The 20,391-nt window shown below is 37.9% G+C and overlaps 1 protein-coding gene across 1 annotated transcript in view; it reads right to left on the reverse strand.

Annotated features, from left to right (window-relative positions):
• Positions 1-14,544: 14,544 nt before the first annotated feature.
• The window catches only part of RAB11FIP2 (RAB11 family interacting protein 2), a 32,268-nt gene continuing 26,421 nt past the window's right edge, over positions 14,545-20,391 (reverse strand). Inside the window, exon 5 of the mRNA XM_071446427.1 lies at positions 14,545-19,121. Within this exon, the coding sequence (XP_071302528.1) occupies positions 18,894-19,121 (228 nt within the window). The 3' untranslated portion in view covers positions 14,545-18,893. The remainder of the gene's footprint in view (positions 19,122-20,391) is intronic.

Genomic DNA, 20,391 nt, shown 5'->3' on the forward strand with positions numbered 1-20,391 from the left:
TTTGCTAATTACATCCCCAGCCTGAAAGATGGTGGCTTTGACTCAGTTTTCCTTCTTCATTACAGTTTTCTGCATCATTTGTGGCAAATCCCCGAAGCCATCACCTGCCAAAGGATGCAAGTGCAGAAAGCAAAAGAATAAAATGCAGGCCCTGGGGCACAGAAGTGTGACCCACCTTTTCAACAGTGAGAAATCCTCAGTGTCTTTAGCCCAGCACCACCATCACCCTCTGGGGGTTCAGTCCCTGCTCTAATATTCTGCCAAAACAGCGGTGGCATTGCCTTTAACACTCTTTACCACACTTTAACATTCAGCAGCAGCTCCTGCAGCTGGAAGGCATCAAACATGGTCCTCCCTGCATTGCAGAACTGAGATCCTGCCTTTACCACCTCTGCACTTTCTGTGCTTTCTGCAGTGCTGGAAAAGCTACAAGGTGGAGTGTCCTTGTGCCCAGGACTCCAACAGCCAGGGGAAAAAGCCTCTTCCTGGGAAGCAGATGGTTTGGACCCCAATACAGTCAATGCAGAGCACCTGAATTTCTTACAGCTTGGCCAAGGCTCTAATTGTCGGGTATGTCTGTCTGTCTCTGCCCCGACACGGGCAGGGTGGTTCTTGGGTGCCCCGCGTTTCAAAGGACGAGTCTGGACTCTTCAGCTTTTTGATCTTCAGATTGTTTATTGTTCCTTATCTACAAAATTTTCTGTCTGCCCAACAGAGGTCTGATCTGCAGGCAGCCACGGGCACTCTCTGACCACCCACGGGGTGGTCATGTCTTTTTATACTAAAATCTACGTACATGATATTTACCTTTATTTTCCAATACTTTTCACCCATGTTGGCAAGTGCACCTTCACCATAAACCAATCCCCAAGTGCCAACATCACCACAGGAGATGGAAGACAAGAAGAAGAAAGAAGAAGGACGAGACACGCCCTGATCCCTCCATCTTGTCTCCATAACCCCCCTGTACCAAAAACCTTAAAGTTTATATTTCACCCTCTAAATGTGTCTCTTTTACACCCTTCACTCTAAAGTGATTCTCATGTCCTCAAACTGCTGTCACTTCTGTGGATGGATCAAAATCAAGCCACCAAACACTCTTGGCAACATTCCAGGATTTCCGAGACCCCCAAGGGTTCTCCTGGCATCTCTGGACATCGGGAACGATGTGCTGAGTTCCCACATCTAATCACTAATGTGGTTTTTATCATCCTCACATTCCCCTTTCCCTTCATTAAAATTAAATTTTTTAAAGGCCAGTATGATTTTAATTTTTATAAGGAAATACAGAATCATCTTAATTAGAGAGTCTAGCTGCATTATCATTTTGTGTAAAATATACACACACACATTATTTTGGCCAAATCAATCAAAATACCAGCTTCAACATCTCATCTTGTCCTTAGATTAATTTGCATCAATGAACAGTCTGCAGTGTATTGCAAAAGCAATTTTCCACATATGCCAGTGAATCTAAGAAAACTCAATAACCACAAAGTGTGCGGTGCCAATTAAATATTTTTAAAGTGAATCTAGAGAAACAGAAGTGGTGTAATTTTCCAGCTACAGGGTGCATTTATGTTACTCGATTATCAAACCCTTTATTCCATTTGCTGTAACAAAGGCTCCAAAATTGGAATGCACCCATGGGAGCACCATTTACAAGATTCATTCAGAGATGTATCAACAGTTCAAGTCCACGAGGTACAGGAGAACATTGTAGAACATTCACAGTTCATAAACCCTAATGTAACAACTGCCAAGCCCTATAATATCTTGCTTTCAGAAGAACAATTCACCCCTTTATACATCAAACAGCAATTTTCCTAACTGCAGTAATTTTATATGCAATGATAAATTCGTGTGGAAATTAGCCCGATAGTTTCTCAGGAAATGTAATGCAAAGAAACTCCCTAAACTTACTGCACCTTTTCCAATATGCATGTATTATTTAAATACTTAACTATAATTGCATTTCTTTGGAAAAACTGGGTACCTGTGCTCTTGACACCAGCACAGGTCTTTTTCTCCCAGGATTAGTCTCAGTGTGGTTTGCAGGATTTACCATGACTACTTATAATCACTGGTTGAAAAATTGACAGGCAAAGTATTTTTTCAAGAAAAGTACTTTGTAGGGCTTAAGAAATAGATATCTTGGTAATCGAATTCAGAGAGGGAATGCTCATACATGTAAAGAGAGGTCATTGTTGGCTGAAGTGTGACAGACCTAGTCTGCATTAATTTATAATGACTTGATGAAAATCCATGACTTCCCTGAATTTTGGGCTGACTCCTGACAATTGCAGATCCCAGCCAAATATAACAAGCTTTTACTACTGTGACTTTCAGGCTGACCCATTTGGGACAATGAGCTTCACAAAAAGGAGAGTGTAAAACTCAGGAGTTCCTTCAGACTTAAACAGCTCCAAGGAATGGGACCAGTAGCAATTTGAACTCTGATTTTGCATAAGACTTTGTGATATCTTGCAGCATCAAAATAAATCCTCAATTTTTCAATTATTGTAGCTCTACAAACTGAAGTTAGATAGAGTCTATTTCAGAAAGAGACAATTTTTTCCTGGACTTTAATGATTAAGGAATGCCCCAAAACTGGATTAGTTATCTTAAATTTCATATTTGTTTTCTTTCCCACTTACCCATTGTAAATTGGGATGAGTAACAGAAGTAATTTAAAAATGTTAGATTTCTAAAAAGTCTCTCAAAAATAGTTACATTTACTAAATTCACAATATTTTTAAAATTTAAAATTAGGAAACAGTCACACAAGTTTTCTTTAAACTTTGAAAAAAGTTAAGCTACTAAGTTATTTGAAGTCCTGGCTAAATATCTGTATCAGTTAGTCAAAGTCTAATCCACATTTTGACAACACTATCCTTTTCTATTGTATAAAAATGCCTTCCTTTTACCTCAGTTTATTCCACTAGTTCTAATTAGCTCATCCACAGCTGAGAAAAAAAATCAAACGGGAATTGCAAAATGGAAGAGATATTATTTTCTTCTTTCTGTCTGTGTATAACAATACAGTGTAAGAGGGAGAGATTTATCATCTCTAAAATTATGACAGATAAGGATGAATGTAAGTAAATTGATTCAATTTTCTAATTAAATACAATATTCACTTTGTTTAATAATTGAATTTAGATGAATTTATATTGTTTTCTTATATATCTAGCCTACCCAGGATAATTGATTTCAGTAGCATTAAGATTAATTCCTAGATTTTATATCCACTGGAATTATAATTTATACATAAATGAGGATATAAACATAATCCAGCCCATAATAAATGCAAATAGAAACAAATCTATACAAGAGCCTAAATAATAAATACAAGATAAAGTATGGCCTATATATGAGCAAGTTATTGCAGTCTTAAAGGTGTTCTGCTTGTTTATCAATATTATTTCAATTACTTTTTTATTATTTTGGTTTAAATCAACTCAACATGGCTTGGTTGCATTGCAAGCCTCTGAGAGCACATCTCCACTCTTACCTGAAGATTGGGCTGGAGGGGCCTCAGTGCTCCCAGTGTGCTGAACTCCCCATTTTGCTTCTGTTCCTGGTGCAGAATTTTCCATTTTTCCCTCCTTAACCTCATTGCCTATCATACTTTAACTTTGTGCCATTCACACTTTGTTAACAAGCAGATGTACTTCCAACCTGGGGGTTGGTTCATAAGAGCTCACTAATAATATTTCCATATAAATGTTATATGTCTATGATTTTTGCCAGTCCTAGGAATGCATTGTTTATCTTACACTACACCCAGAGCTTTAGGGGATACCAGAAAGTGATTGTCCAACTTGCCTCCTGAATTTGCTCACTTGTGTTCAAACAGATTTTAGTTCAGTCAGCCCAGCTCCCTTTGTATCCTCTGACTCTTGGGTAAACACCAATTAAATGCCAACCTCACAACATTTTAATTATTTCCCAAATCCCAGATTATTATAATTTTTATCTCTCTAATATCACTAGCCAATCAATAAATTGAATTTCCATGCTGTATTCTACAACTAAATCTATCTATAGGTCCCAGGAGACTTTTAATTTTTTTCTCTCTTACTGTTAATGAGAATGTTATTTGACAGTATATTTAGATAAAGTTTTATCCTTTTTATAAGTTTCCCTTTCTAACCTGAACTTTGAAGAACACAGAATCATACAGGATTGTATTATTTTTTTTATAAACTTGTTGTTGTCTTCATTGCTAATTTTGCTGCTAAATTTGCTTGACTATTTTTCATCAGAATAAAACCAGAAAACTCAATATTACCTGTTTTTAGAGTCCATATTAGCTTTTATTAAAGTTTGCTCTTAGATTTCTGGAAGTAGGAGTCACTTTTAACCTCAGCATAGAGACAATACCAACTTTTACACATCTCTGGGAAGTTCTGCAAAGTTTCATTGGAGGTCATGATTGAGTTCACTGTTATCAGCTGACTAGAAGATGACCTAATTCCATTCCCATTCCTGACAAACATAATCCTGTTAACATAAATAGGTCATTGTAAAAGTATAATGGATTTTACATTGTAACAGTATAAGGGATTTTTTGCTGTTGTTGTTTGTTTGTTTGTAGAGTTATTACCCCGTGCAATTCTGCATTTTGAGATTAAAAAAAAAGCCATGAGAGCTGGTTATGTTCCTGTAAAGAAATGATTTAATTAGCAGAGATTTCTTGGAAAGGTGATGTGCCTGAGGGCATGGGAAGCTGGACCAGCAGATCCAGTCTGAGGTCCCCTCCAGCCTGAATTATTCTATGGTAGACATCCCATCCCAGTGAGTCACCAGATATTTTTAAAACTGACTGAGAATTTCTTTCCCTCGAGTGCTTTGGTCATGAAGAAATTATTCAGCTCTCTTGGGTAGGCTTGCTAATGGTCTTATTGCACAAACTGCTCTTCTACAGTGGGCATAAAGAAGAGAGATGCTCAAATGCAGCTTTTTCTCCTGTCTAGGGCTGTGTCCTTGTCTTCCCAGGGGCAGCTTTCCCTAAAGCCCCACCAGCCTGACTCCACCCGGGGCACAGGGAGCACAGGGAAGGGATTTGGACCTGGCAGATCCTGAAGGGGAAGGAAAAGCTGCTGCTGCTGTGGGAGCAGCTTAAACCAGAGCAAGCTGAGGAAGGCAGAGGGGATGTCTGGGGGGCTAAACAGCTTCCAAAGGCAAGAGAAGATCCCAGAGGGTGGCAGGAGGAGTCAGGGTTTGAATTTACTTCCTTTGTCGAGGATTCGAAGGAATTTAAGCAATATTTACAAATAAACTTTCCTTGCATAAGAAAGGGTGAGTGTTTGGTGCAGTAGAACCCTTGCAGAATGAACTGGACAGCAAATTCTCAGGCACCCAGATGATTACACAGATGCACAAGATTTTCTTTCCAGGTGCCTCAGCCCTGCCTGCTAGGAAGCATCACTGTCAAAACCACTTGAACAACTCCTGTAGCAAATTTGTCAGTTTTGAAAACCAGTTTCTGTTTTGTTTTGAAAGAGAAATGTTCTGCAAAAGCAACACATTAGGTTTTTATCTCATCCTTAAGATATTTTCAGTAACTTACTATTTGTTCAAATGGCAAAAATCCCTTTTAATTACATATATTTTCTGAAAAACTTCAGAGCTACACTAGTTTTATGAGTCATTTGTTAGAAAAAAACTGAGGTTTTTAAGAGGATCCAGCTGTAACTTGCCCTGAGCACTGTATAAATTCTTCAGTAAGTACTTGTGTCTGAGTGATTGAAAAAAATACCCAGTAGTTTTGTTTATCAATGCAAAAACTTGTTTAAACATATTCAGAACTGTGTTTCTGCTTTTATTGAACATAATCTCTCTGTTTCTCTTATTAAGGATGCTTTCATACAAATGATCATAATTGTGAAACCATACACCTCAGAGTCACAGAGAGCTGGTGAAATGCAATGGTGGTAAGTTTTGATGTTTTCTGAAGTAGGAAGACTACAACATCTCTCTGCAGTGTTTTGCTTGGGGATAAGTTCTTTAAAAGCATAGCACATGATGTTCTTTCACCCCGAAGAAAAAAAGTTAAAGAGCCTTTTTTGGCAAAATAACAACCATCCTGACTTCCACACAAATCATCCAAGTAAACTGAGTCTGATCTCTTCATTCCCAGCCTTTTTGGGAGTCACCACTTGGCACCACTGTGTGCTTGTGCTTTCCAGTTATTGGAAGGAAAAGATAAATTAACAATGAGGGAAAGTTAAGATCTTCTTTTAAGATCTTCTAAAGAAACACCTGGCTGTGATGGTGTTTGGTTTAACTGTTAAGAACACAAACAATAAAATCTGCTCTGCTTTAGTGGGTCACTTGGTGTGCCTCAACTGATTTATTTCTGGATTCAGAGGTGTTGTCTCAATGTTCTGCCTGTGCAAACCAGTAAAATGCAACAAGGTGCCAAAAGTCTGGGTTTGCTGCCCTCACTGAAATGCACTCACTAAACATTCCTGGGATAAGAGTTTTCCTTTGCAGGCACTCACCTCAAAAGCAAAGCTGTTACTCCAGATTGCATTGTCCTCTCTCAAGATAAAGGGAGAAACAAAAGGGAACCCCCCTGAAATTCCTCTGATATTTTTACCCAGGTAACCTCCCAGGTCCCAGTGGAGACTCGAGGCTGTAACTCAACACATGATTTTGCATAATTGGACCCATCTTAAATTGCTGTCTCCTCGTGTTGCTAACCCTGGCTCTGACCTTGGCTTTAATTTTTAACAATTTACTTTGCTGAGGCTTCTCCTTCTCAGCTTCAGGGATACTCAAAACAAGGACAGAGCAGCTAATAACTACAAAGTGGGCAAACAACAGAGCAATAATCAAACTTTTTTGTTCTCAGATACCATTTTAGACACCAGTGATATTAGGAACAGAGCAGGATTTAAATGTGCTTTGACATGGGAGATGATACCGGGGAAGATAAATGTTTTAAATCAAACTCTGTTTAAGATAAGCACAGCATACAAAGTAGCTACTTGACTCTTGATTTAAAAGTGCAGTTATTCTGATACATACTTAAATATACAGAACTGTCTCTGGAAAATAATTCCAATGAGCTATCATATGAGTAATGAAAACACAACTCGCTTGGGCTGAATGCCATTTTATTTCTTATTATTCTTCAACTAATTTTTACAACTCCCCAAAGTTCATGCTCTGTACTGTTTTGAAGCCAAATACAGGTAAAGGTGCAACAACATGTAAAAGTGTTATCAAGCAGCTGAAGGAAAAGCTTAAATTCACAACTGAAGCTGTGGCAAATCAACATTTTTGCCTGTTTAGCTGGGTGCCAGAAGAGGGAAAATCCTCAGAAAGCACCAGACTGATGCTATTGCCAACTCACAGAAATCCTGGGCACAGAAATCCTGGGCAAAATACACATTGTATTTTGTGCAACTTTAATATCAGACAAGCCAAAATATTTCATTCCCAAGCACCAGGATTTATGTTTAGCCCTAAATTTTCCTCTTTGTCAGCAAAGCTAATTGCTACTTTGAAAACAGGTGGGATAAGGGTCCCCTCCCCTGGATCTAATATAGCCATTAAAACAGGGCAAAGTGGGAATAACTCTAAATATTGGGATTTAGTAGCCTTTTAAGCTCTTTTTGACCTGGTATAATGCCAAATTTGTGTACTAATGCCAAAGTTTGAAAAAAATAATTACATTTATTAAGGATTCCACAACTTTATACTTAGTAGGGATCTGGAGACAAAAAAAAAAAAAAAAAAGAAAAAAAAGTTTTGCACAGAACTGAGCCTCCTGAGTTCTGCTGCTCAGGAGTAGTGGTCTGATAAAAAGAGATTCATGTTTGTAGCAGATATGCTGCCAGCTTTTCTCACAGGAAGCAACAGGCATTGTAACCTCCAGGGGCACATCAAAATAAGCACATTTTATACCTGTGGGAAGCAGGGAGGTTCACTGTTCCAGTAGCCTAAATAATTAATATCCAGCAGCTGAGGGAGTTGGCAGATTAGGAATTAGGAAGGAATTGTTCCCTGTGAGGGTGGTGGCACAGGCTGCACAGAGCTGTGGCTGCCCATCCCTGCAGGTGTCCAGGCTGGTCCAGTGCAGGGTTGGGAGAAGATGATCTTGGAGTCCCTTCACACCCCAACCATTCTGTGTTTCTAGTATACAAACTGATACCATGCACAGATAACAATATATTGTATCTATATATTCTATGTAGATATAGAATATATATTCTATATCTATATAGATACAATATATAGAATATATACAATATATAGATACAATATATAGAATATCTATATAGATACAATATATAGAATATATATATTCTATATATTGTATCTATATATTCTATATTGTATCTATATATTCTATTATACAAACTGATACCATGCACAGATAACAATATATTGTATCTATATATTCTATAGAGATATAGAATATATATATTCTGCATTTATATAGATACAATATAGATACAATATATAGAATATCTATATAGATACAAATATAGAATATATATATCTATATATTCTATATTGTATCTATATATTCTAGTATACAATCTGATACCATGCACAGATAACAATGATCCAAGTGTTGTGCTAAGATCCTCTCCTGTGCAAACTGCAAAGGCTACAAACTGCTCAAAGGTTTTCAGACACTGACTATGACGTCTAAGTACCAGTCCCAGGCTAGCAATGAGAAAAAGATGAAATCCTGCATATTTTAGAATGTGATGATCTTATCCCTCAGTAATTCTCAATGTGCCCTAATGAGAAAGAATTGCCTTCTAAAATACTTCAGAGAAAGCATCACTCTTTACCTGGACTGATGTGAGTGGTTATCCCAGCTGGCCAGCAGCATGCCAGTAACTCTTCCCAAGCTAGACTGCCAGCTGCTTTGCAAGGGGATTTATTGAATGGATTTATTTGTATGGGAAGGTCAGTCCCAGGACATAACAAAAAGCACTCCTGGCTGAAGAGCACCATTGCACTGAAAGATTTTAATAGCAATAATAACAACTCTGCTAACCTGACATCTCCCCTTTGTAACTGCATTACTCTCTGCTTATAGGTCAGTCTTTGAACTCCATTAGCCTTCAGTCAGATTAAAATCCACAATTATTTTTTCAAGACAAGTCAAAGGTAGAATAAAACAAAGAAGAAGCTTGCACTTGAAACAATTTACTTTGGAAGACAATTTGTGTGATTTTTTCCCAGGCACGAGGAAAATCTGAGAAACCTGTTAGTGTTTGTGTTCACAGCATCCATCGCTCTCCTGAAGAGTGATGCTTTACTGCAGCCAGCCAGTTATTGCCTCCTGGAAGGAAGCAGTTATTGCTTCTCATTCCCTGCCCCTGGAAAACTCAACAAGCTCATTCTCCACCTTTTGTATTCTGAGAGAGCTGCTGTTCCCTGCTACAGCTGCCTTGTATATTGGCATTATCCATCTTCATCACAGCCCAACCCCCTCCTCTCCCTCTAAAATTAACAATTCTCTTTCCAGCTCCCAATTGCTACAGACCATCATTGCTGGATGGTTTTCTCCAGCTATTTCTAAACATCTTAAAGTCTTGTGACTTTGAGAGATGCCATGATTGTGAGAGAGGCTTAGGTTTCTCACAGAACTCTCTTTTTTCCAATGCCAGCTTTTTTAAACATGCATTCAACCACAAAGCACAGCCTTCTCCTCAGTTACAGCAGCTGTTTTTTGCAAGTCTACACGATTCTGTGAAGGATTCAGGGAAATCCTCCTTATTCAGGTCTCCCCTTTATTCACATGAGCTGCCTAAAACTAATGAATCAGAGCTGAATGTTCTCATAGTTCTAAGTCAGATGAGGAAGACACTGTGTGAATTTAACAGAGCACGCCCTCAGATCTGGCAACTTTTCAAACAAGTCAGTGATGTCCCACATGACATGACCAGCAAATATTTCATTTTGAGTGCTCTCTGGCTAACACACTTCTGTGTAGTAAACCCAGACAGGAATTGCAAAGATCTGTGGGCTTGCAGACAAAGAACATCCTGAGCAACCCATCCTGACCGATATTTGAAATTCATCTGCTGCTTTGCTTCCTTTCCCCTAGCACTAAAGCGACTTTCTGGTCTTAGGGGGACACATACCTTATTCAAGAAATCTGTTCTCACCTTGCCATTTATTTCACTGTGGTTTGCTCTGTTTAGAATGTGGCTTTGAGTCATCCTTCCAAAGTTCAGGATAGTTTTCCAGTGAGCTCCTCAGAAAATTGCTTTGATCCCGGTTTTGGCAGTCAGCTCTTGTCACATATTTCATTTGTTACTTTAGACCAAAGTCCCCGTCCAAACCAGCCCAAGAGCAGAGAAGAGGAACAGCCTCCAAATACGGTCAGAGCTAAGCCAGTTTCTGGAGTAGTTTAACACATGGGCGTGCGTAAGAATGAGGAGAACTGGAACGAGTTTTAAATAATGCTCTAAATAGACTGTGGTGAAATGTTCGGCACTTAAAACTAAACAGAAAATCCTGAAACAGATAAAAGAATAACCATGAGCCTGTCAGCAAACAGAACTGTGCTGATCAACTCCAGCAATAAAATTCTGCTTAAAGCCTCTGAAATCATATCCAATGAAACAAAGGTTAAGCAAAAGAGCCTTATTGAATATTTGGTTTATAAAGAGCTAATAAAGTTTATACCATTAAGCACAACAGGGGAGTTTTTTTCCAAAGCAATTATACTGGACAGTTATAATAAAAATACTTACCAGGAAAACTACTCTTCAGTATCCACCAACTGAATCTCAACTCAGATCACAAAATTCTTTTGCTTTTAATTAGGATTGGTTCATTTCTCCCCACTATTGATGGATGTTCCTTTCATCAGTCTCTCAAGTTCAAATTCACACTATTTCACTGTACTCTGTGTGTGGATTATGAGGCCAATTACAAGAGGGTCTCAAACAGCAGTCACATTAATCAAGTGAAATGTTACATGCATTGTAGCCAAATATAATCTGGCCACGAAGAAAAAAATTCATATAAGTTTTTAAATCTGAGAGTATCAGAAAATAGGAAGTTTTCTATCTGGATCCTGGAAATAGGAAGTTTTCTATCTGGATCCTGGAAATATAAACAAGCCTGGTATTCATGTGCCATCTACTTCACAAACACCAAAAAACCAAGACCACATCTCACAAAGCATCCACATTTTGTAACTCGGTCCTTACAAGTAGTACCCAGAGCCTGCTGCAGACAGATTCCTACTCTCTTGTCCTTGAGTTATTAAGAAAAAAAGGCAAATTTGATGTTATCCTGTTGGATAAAGGAGTGCCTGAATCTGCACACCCAAATTGAGCTGCACTGCAGTTCAACACAAAGGTTTCTACAAAATTTTAAGGAAAACCTTACTTCTCCCAGAGCTCCCTTTTAACTTTTACACAACACAAAAGAGTCTATCAGATACTTCAGCTTTGTGTACTTTGGAAAAGAATAATTTGAAGTCTCACAATATGTCCTTACAATTTAAAATAGGTAACTGTGGTCGCTTTTGAATCATAACTATAAATTATTGGAGCCCATATCTATAAAGGAATTAAAACTATAAATTGCATGAACACTTCAAATTGTTTCTTGTTATAGAAGTTTAATTATTTAGTTTAAAATAGCATGTAAATACTCCTTAAAAATAGCATATTTAAAATGCTTATCCAAATGCAATTGCTATGCACAAGGCAAGACTTTTCTTTATAAAAAGCCCTGACATTTTGTATTTTGTGCTTCAGTGTTCCTTAAAAATAAGAACTAAGTAATCTACAATTAGCAAAATATAAGCATATTTAAGCTATGAATTATAAGTTAATGAAATAAGCTGCTTTAATGGGAAAACATTTTATTAGGAAATGGAAAATACTCATAGCTGGAGAGTCAGCAGTTGCTTTTAGAGGATGCAATTAAGCTGCCATTATTTTGGCAAAGCTCTGGTCTCAAAGAGGCAGATTTTCCTAATGCATTGTAGAAGTCCTTGGCAAATTACACAGTATTCATTAAATTTAAATGGAGACCCTTGATGTCTCCTGTAAAGATGTCCCAGGGAGTCAATTTTCAAGGAATTCATAATGTGAGCAGCAAGGTATCGGAGAAGGAGACACTCAGCACCTCGGAAGGCCCCAGATGAATGATTTAGAGGAGGTGGTGTGACACATTTTGGCCACTCCACAGGACCCTGAGCCAGACACCCACTTCAAGTAACAGCAGAGGAAACCTGGCCAGCCACATGCTGCATAGCCCAAGTTTCCTCAGACACTTCCTAACTTTCCTAGGAATGTGGTTTGTTCAATCCCTGAATTCAGCACCAAGTGTCAGCAGGGCTGGAAAAGCAGAAGTGACAGCACTGCTTCTGCCCAGCACCTGTCCCACCCCTAAAACCTTGAGAATTCATCCCTCTGATAAACTCCCACTTTTGGGGGGTTTTCACCCTGCCAATAATCTTGTTAGTAAGGGATGCTGTGTTATCTCTTCCTATCAACATAACCTGGCTCATGCTGGGCAAATAGATCCCTTAAAATCAGACTCCTAGCCCTACCAACCTTTTATTGTTGTTGGGTTTTTTGGATCCCAGCAATGGAATCTCCCCAGTGTCGCTTCTTCTCATTCCCTGCATGTCACACAGCAGACACTGTTTGGGCTGAAACAAACAAAACACATCCCACAAAGTTTCTCCCCTTTTTAGTATTCAGCTTCATTTAAACGTTTCATGGCCCTAAAACCTTTTTAAGCTGCTTACTTTTAAAGTATAAACATGTCAATGTTTAGCCATGGAGGGTACTTTTCTGTCCTAAATCATCATCCATTTATCAAAGACTGATCTACATTACTAAATGCTGTAAAAACACATTATAAATACATTGCAATAATCCCCATGTAATAGCCACTGGCTCCCAGCACTGAAAATACTGATATTTATATAAACATTACACAATCAATGCCACACAGTTTCCAGGGTGGGCTGCACTCAGTGTGGTAGCCTTCTTTCATAATTACTCAATAAGTAGTACAGACAAAACAGCTTCCATTAGCAGATAGTCTCATTTCTATCTCTTATAAAATGGTACTATTACAAAACAATCCAACAAAACAATCCAAATTCGAATTAATTAATCCAGAAAAAGAGATGCGTTTTTTAATCATCATTATTTATAACTTTACAAGCATGCCCAGTGTTACACAAAAGGGCAAAATATCCCAAGTGAGCTGCAGCCAGAACTTGCACAACACTCCCATAAAAACAAATCAAAACAGGGAAATGAAATCCTGATTTTTATTCTGTGGTTCCATAAAAAAATAACTTCAATAAGTGCAACTGGAGAGAGAATTGTCCTTAATGATAGTTCTAGTATCTAATTTCAGTAATTCTTTAACTGCTAAACTATATTTAAAATAACCTTGAAAACCTTTATTAGAGGGTTGAAATGGTTAGTAATGACAACTGCAAAGACAGCTTCATGCTGGGGAAACTGGAAGCTGTTTAGTCCAGTTGGGCTCTCATATCATCAATAGGATTGTGGCTGGTATCAGCTAACAAACATGATGCCTCTGAGGGAGGGAAATGGTGGGGCTCCCTTTTCAAAGGGGCACAGGAGCTGAGATTAGTTACCAGATGTGAATTACAGATGGAAACTGGTATTTAACAGGCAGTGTGGTGCTTTCCCCTCCTGTCCTTATTCCTCACACACCAGGACAGTTGCAAATCTGTGAGCCATGGGGAGACACAGCTGATGGGATCTGTGGAAGCCCATGGACAGCTCTGTGATTTCCCACAACCACCCCATTTCATGGACACCTCTAAGAGAAGAACCCTTCCTAAGCTTTCTAAGTCCACAGATGTACTGACAAAGGACCTGCTCACACGGCAAATCAACTGGGAGGAATCACATCCCTGTGGAATTCAAAGCTCCAAGAAACTGGGTGGAAGATTCACAATGTTCTTCTCCCAAACCTGGACTGCTCTCCATACCTCCTCACCATCCAGAAAACCTGCTATTGTTAGGGGACACACTTTGCTGTTTTGCTGCTTCATGGAAAAGGAGAAAAACTTGTGGGAGCATTGACAAAAATACTTCTGGGTGATGGAGGAGGATGCTCCAGTCCTCTGTCATTCTGGTTGGGTTCTTACTCTGTCAAGTATTAAGAGAAATATGTGTCATGTTCTCCATATCAGAATTTGCACAGTGTTTGTTCTCATGCTAAATGCTGCTCTGGCCTGCAGTGTCAAAGATCTCCTGGTAATTTTTACACAGCCATGGCATCAGAGGAATAGTGCATTTAAAGGCATTGAGATACCATACTAAAAAAGACATACAGATTAGATCATTTAAGAATACAATTTTTTTTTCACTAATTCAAAGTTCTGGACACTACAGAAGAGATTTCCCTTAATGGTTACCCTGCAACATCTGGGATATTCATTTAGAGCTGTCCCTAAGGAAATACCCCTCTCTGTGGTCTGAAAGCCTTAACACCATGAAGTTTAGGAGTCACATGCTTTGCATAACACAGATTAATGTCACAATTCAATAAATAGTGCATTGTGGTGCTTTATTAGTGTCAGACATGCAATATTTATTTAATGAACAGAAATTAAAATATTAAGATAACATTTTCATCAAATTAAAGGATCTGAAGTTGCAATAATGGAACAAAAATAAAGTTTTTCATGCATTCTAAGTTTATAGTTCTCACAAGTGCATATAGTTATGATTCTGTACCATTATTAAATGTAGACAAACTACCATTGATGCACAAGACAAAATAAAACCCTTAAGTTATAAATAGAGATCCTATCCTTTACAGACTTCCTATATAACCTGGATCTTCAGCTTTTTATAATACACTGTAATACATCTGGAAGCTTCTAAGATGAATAGGAATGGCTCAACCACTTGTAACATACAGTGGCTTCCTCAACATAGAAATTATAAAAGATAAAGCAAATGCCCACCATGCTTTAGGGGACTGTGACCTTTTCAACAGAAACAAACTTCAAACCCCTTCATAAACAGATTAAAGTGCTACCTATTGCATATTAAATACTTCCAGTGACTGTATTGAAGATTTTAAGTTACAAATCCCTGAAAATAGGGTTTCCTACCAAAAGTGCTGACAGACCCTTAAATATAGCATCATGAACACAGCAGAGCTATAATCCTTCAGCAAGTAGTTCAAAGAAGGGCAAGTTAGCCAACATGCTCTAAATTCACCATTGGAAAAGCCCAGCTAACACCTCTATCATATCTACAACAGCAAGGGTACAAAGAGCAGAACAGCATCAGCTCACTTTACATACTTGATGTAGGACAATAATCTTTCTTTAAAGCTGGAAGCATAAATAAACCCCCAGTGCAGCAGTAAACACATTAAGACAGCAGTTCTGTTTGTTTTAAGATGCACTCAAGAAAGGGCATCCTGTACAGAAAGAAATGCAGGCTATGAGCATGATTTTCATCAGGTCCCCAAATCATGAAACCTTTCTAAATACAAGGCAGCATTTCCACAGCTGGAAAATTACAAATAGTTCTTGACACAGAGCCAACAGCAATAAATGCAGTTATAATCTAGAGAGAATGCTACATTCATTAGGAGGTGGAAAACCAAGCTAAACTTAAAATACAGCAGCAAGAGGTAACATACATAAATATTAAACATCCTTCTTCAATGGCAGAAAGTTTACATTTCTGACTTAAAACATTAAAGTATGGCCTTCATATTTGTCCTTTTAAGAAAGCAAAATACATGGCAGAGCTGTTTTAAGGGATAATTTCAAAATACAGTGCATGCATGGATGAACTCTTATGCTAATTTAGGAGAGAAAATATCAAAGTAATATGGAGATACTCAAAATTTTCATCCCTGTATTTTAAAGGGCAAGAAAGACTGACCACAAGTGGCAAGTTTTTATGGGTAAAAATGATCTGCAAGAAAGTCTACCATTTTAATCTTATGGGAAAAGCAGAACTTCCTTTGTTTTCAACATACAAATTACTGTATGAGAAGTCATGTTCAAAAAATGTTCAAAAAATACATGTGGGGTAAAGATGCTTTTATAAAATAATAGAATATACGAAAATGTTAACATTTTCTTTCTAAGCAGAAAGTGATGTGTATGTAATCTTTCAAGAATTGCTCCAAAAGTAGCCTGTATTTTTACCTATAAACTGTATAAAAATATCTTCATAATTTTCATGTCCCATTCTGCCTCTCAGTAACTTTACCTTTTTCTAAATTGCATTTGTTGTTCTCTCCTCTTTCTTGACAAATTGTTAGAAACAAAAGGTGCTTTTATTCACTCAGAGATCAGATAAAGACTAGATAGCACATTCAAAGCTTCACTAAATTTCTTCACTAATGCACAAAAATTGATCTTTTCGCTACCTTTAATCTGCTTATCGTTCTTGGTATGCAAATATGTCAAATGATCTGCTTTTAGTCAATTATGCAGTTTGATATTCTACATTTACATTCTAAAAGAAGTGATTTCAGAGGTGCTAAATATAGTAGAGTTTCATTTTAATAATTATAAGTTGGCTTGCATGTGAGAAGTCGCTTGAGCACATTCTCTGGTTAGTGCAGCTGTTAATCCTCACTGGTGGGGATGGTTTAAGCACTGTGGATACTAGAGATGGTCTCATACCAGTTAGCTGAAGATGAGTGTGGAATTCAAAACTATTGCAGAACAATTCCCCATCAATAACAGGAGAAAACCACTGGCTTCGGCCAAGCATTTGAAAATGTTTAAGAACTTTTATGGAAATACTGAGTAACTGAAACACATCCTGGTGTAATTAGAAAATGAACATCTAATTGAGTGTAAACCCCAACTTCTATCAGCAAGCATACCATGAACTAGCACATGACCTTTGGCACTTTGAATGTATTACAGCAAATTTACAGTCATCGAGATCTTAAGTGGGTGCAAAAAAAAACATTCACATGGTTTCTGAGGTACCAAGCTTGATACATCCTCAGGCTGACAAGAGAGAGAGTGCCTGGTGTGGGATGGATTTCTGCACTGCAAAACACAAATGCAGAGCTCTAGAGCTGGGCAGGGCTGGCACCTCTCAGGATCCATCCAGGCACAGGGATCCACACGAAGGGATCCCACTGGTGGGTTGGGGACTCTGGCTGCACACATTTTAGGGACAGTGTGAATGGGGATTGGGAGGTAGTTGCTAAATAAAAGAAGAAAATACAGGAGAAAAAGCCAAAAATAAGTAAATGAAATCTGACACTATTTGTACAAAGTTTTTTTTGTAACTAGAATACTTCTGTGCTGTCCTATAATACTAATGACATCAAAAGCAGACAGACAGAACTTTCTCAACCCTTCCACATATAAGTATTCAAGATATTACCAATTTCTACAGTTTTATAAATGAAAATGTATAAAAATCTTTTACAACAACAACAACAACAAAGTGGAATTTAATTTCAAGCTTTTTTGGTCACCTCAGCAGCAGCCATGCCATGGTGCTGTAAAAAAACCAAACAGATCAGGTGCAGAAACAGAGGAAAAGACAATTATCTTAAATCCAAATCTAAAATATTCTCTGTACGTGCTTTAAATAACATTTTACTGTTTCACAGCAACAGAATATCCAAGTAAGACTCTTATTAAGGAAACTAAAATTAAAATGTATTCATCTTAATATTTTGAGGGTTCTCCTACAGTATTTTCCCATTATACCTTCATCACTATATTTTCCCAATTCATTGAAAAACAGATACCTTTTTCATACATCATTTTACAAACAATTATTAAATGATCAGGATATTTACTACATTCTTCTTTCATTTTTTCTCAGTGAGAACTGACTTTTAGAACTATTTACATGGAATACGGACATTTTTCATGAAAAGCCTAAGTACTCTATATGTGTTTAAGCAACATGGCCTATTTCTAAAGGCATATACTTTCTTGTCATAAGATTTAAAAAGTTAAGACACATATATCATGTAAAACTCGACCTTAAATTGATTTATCGTGTCTATTTAAGTCAGCCTCTCCATTTCTGCTACATTTTCATGGCAGTAGATTTTGACTGAAGTATTCATTTCTTTATTCCATACTTGAGTTCTCCAGTTGTACCTCTGACTCTGTGAACACTGCTCAAAGTACTTTTAACACATGAAATGCATGCAGTAACTTCATACAAAAAGATCCTCTAAACAACTTTATGTCATGAGCTCACTACCAAAGTTCACTCATTATACACAAAATTCAGCATTTAAGTGTAAAATAACTGGTTCCAGCATGTGCCATGATAGAAATGGCACAGGGTTTTTTCTTTTTACATTGTTCTATAAAAAGCACATTGTATAGAATATAGCATTTACTCTGCAAGGATCGATTGTGCATCACTGTTTTCCTCTAATATGTGCAGGACTACATTCCATTGCAACAAACCACACTTAGGTTTAGTAGAGTACTACACTGGATTGAAAACAGTGGTCTTGATGGCATGCTGTAAAAAAAAGAACAATATATTCGCCTAATACCAATAATCATTCAAGAAAACATTCATAACAGCACAGGCTTCTCTGTTGAAACTGCCACATGGTGAACACTAAGCTATTATATAAACTGCATGGACATATTTATTATGTATCATTAACTCTATTTTAAGTATTCTGTACCTAAATGTATTTTCAAAAAGAAAAAAAAAAAAGGTACCTAAGTAATCTAACATAAAACAACTTTTGGCAGCCCCTGCTAGTGTTTGGATTTAAAAAAAGGAAAAAAAAACCCACGCCATTGTCCCTCCTCCCCATTTTGCTGGGATTTCTTAGGAGAAAAGGAATGAAGAGAAGACAAAATATTAAAGTGTGATCTCCTTCCACTAATGCATTCAGCAGAAAGCAGCAGTATCTCAGCTTTTGGAAAATTTGCCAGCTTTCCGAGAGGGTTCATATGGCACTCTGAGAATACTGGGGGTCTCCTCCATCACTCGCACCAGCAGATTGTCAATGTAATCCTCCAGCTCTCGGATGTGGCTGTCCTTCTTCTTCAGCTGCTCCTTGTGTTTCACCAGCTCCTGCAGCACCTCCTCGTAAGTGAGGTTTCGGTATCCTGCAGTGGCATCAAAAGGATTTCCTTCCTGCAGGTAAGTGTGGAAAAACACCAGATTTCATTAAGCACTTCAGTGTGTCCAGAAAATTAACTGGTTATTGCTTTTTGTGTTCCTCATGTGCATCTCTTGATGAGAAAAGCAATTTTTTTCAGCAACACCTCTATTTGCTGCAGTGCTTTTCCCTCCAGCACCCCCAGTGGAGCAGACAACTGGAGATGGGCTGCCCAGCTGGATGAACATTTCCCACTCTGTCATCTCAGAAAAAAAATCTCAGTGAGGTGGACACACAGACAGTGTGTCAGAGTTAGTGACTACATGAGCAGTGAGCACAACAACAGCTGGCAGGTCCATTTTGGGAAACCAACCCCCTTAATTATGGAATAACAAGAGAAGAGCCCTGAGAATTCAACTCCTACTGTAACTTCTCTGAGTATTTTCCTCTGGAGAGCATCACAGCAAAGCATTAACTCAGCTCTACATGACATCACCCCTCATCTGTCTTTCACATTCATATTTGTAGTCACCAGTGGTTCTCCAGGCCTTGGCTTCTGAATCACATAATAAAACTTTCAATTTTAAATTGCAGGTGAAGGCAAAAGGTTACTTCTTACTTGCACCAGAGTACTTAAGGCAGAAATAAATGTGTACTTATAAAAGACCTTGCTTGCTTTAAAGCAGGAGAGGCCCAGAATTAAGCAGTAGGGAAAACAGAATTGTTTTTGTAATGATTTCTGATGACTCAGTAAGTGCAGGTATTAGCAGAGATGGACAAATTAGTCATCTTAAAAAGGACAACATGTAATCCTAAAGACTGTAAACTTGAATGTCTCCTTGTGTGTTGGTTTATAAAAGTATCAGCACCGTTAGACATGTTAAGGAGTATGCTTCATCTCATTCAGAAATGAAAACATTTAGAAGATATGGAACCTACAAAGTCCTGCACTTCTAACAGGGCACGTGAGACAGCTTTTGTTTACAGTAGAAGCATGTCATTAAAAATTATAAAGCTTGCACAGCTCAGAAGCACACCACATAATAGTCATACTCATTCCTTTTCCATGCCCCATTCTTTTCCTTCCATACAGCTCCATATTTGCACATTGGCACATGTCGACCCATTAAAATATGCAGCTGGCCAAAGTTTTCAAAGGAACCTAATTAAAAGTGATGGTGCCCTGCAAATGGGCTGAAGTGTGACAGATCAGCCTCTCTCCATCAATTATACTCTAACAGTAGCTCTCAAAAATATGCTTTTAAGGGTTTCTCTCTGCACTTGAGACATCACATGTCACATTTA

Source organism: Agelaius tricolor, unplaced genomic scaffold (assembly GCF_023055355.1).
Source record: "Agelaius tricolor isolate 1412-34295 unplaced genomic scaffold, bAgeTri1.0.p SCAF_22, whole genome shotgun sequence".
NCBI lineage: Eukaryota > Metazoa > Chordata > Aves > Passeriformes > Icteridae > Agelaius > Agelaius tricolor.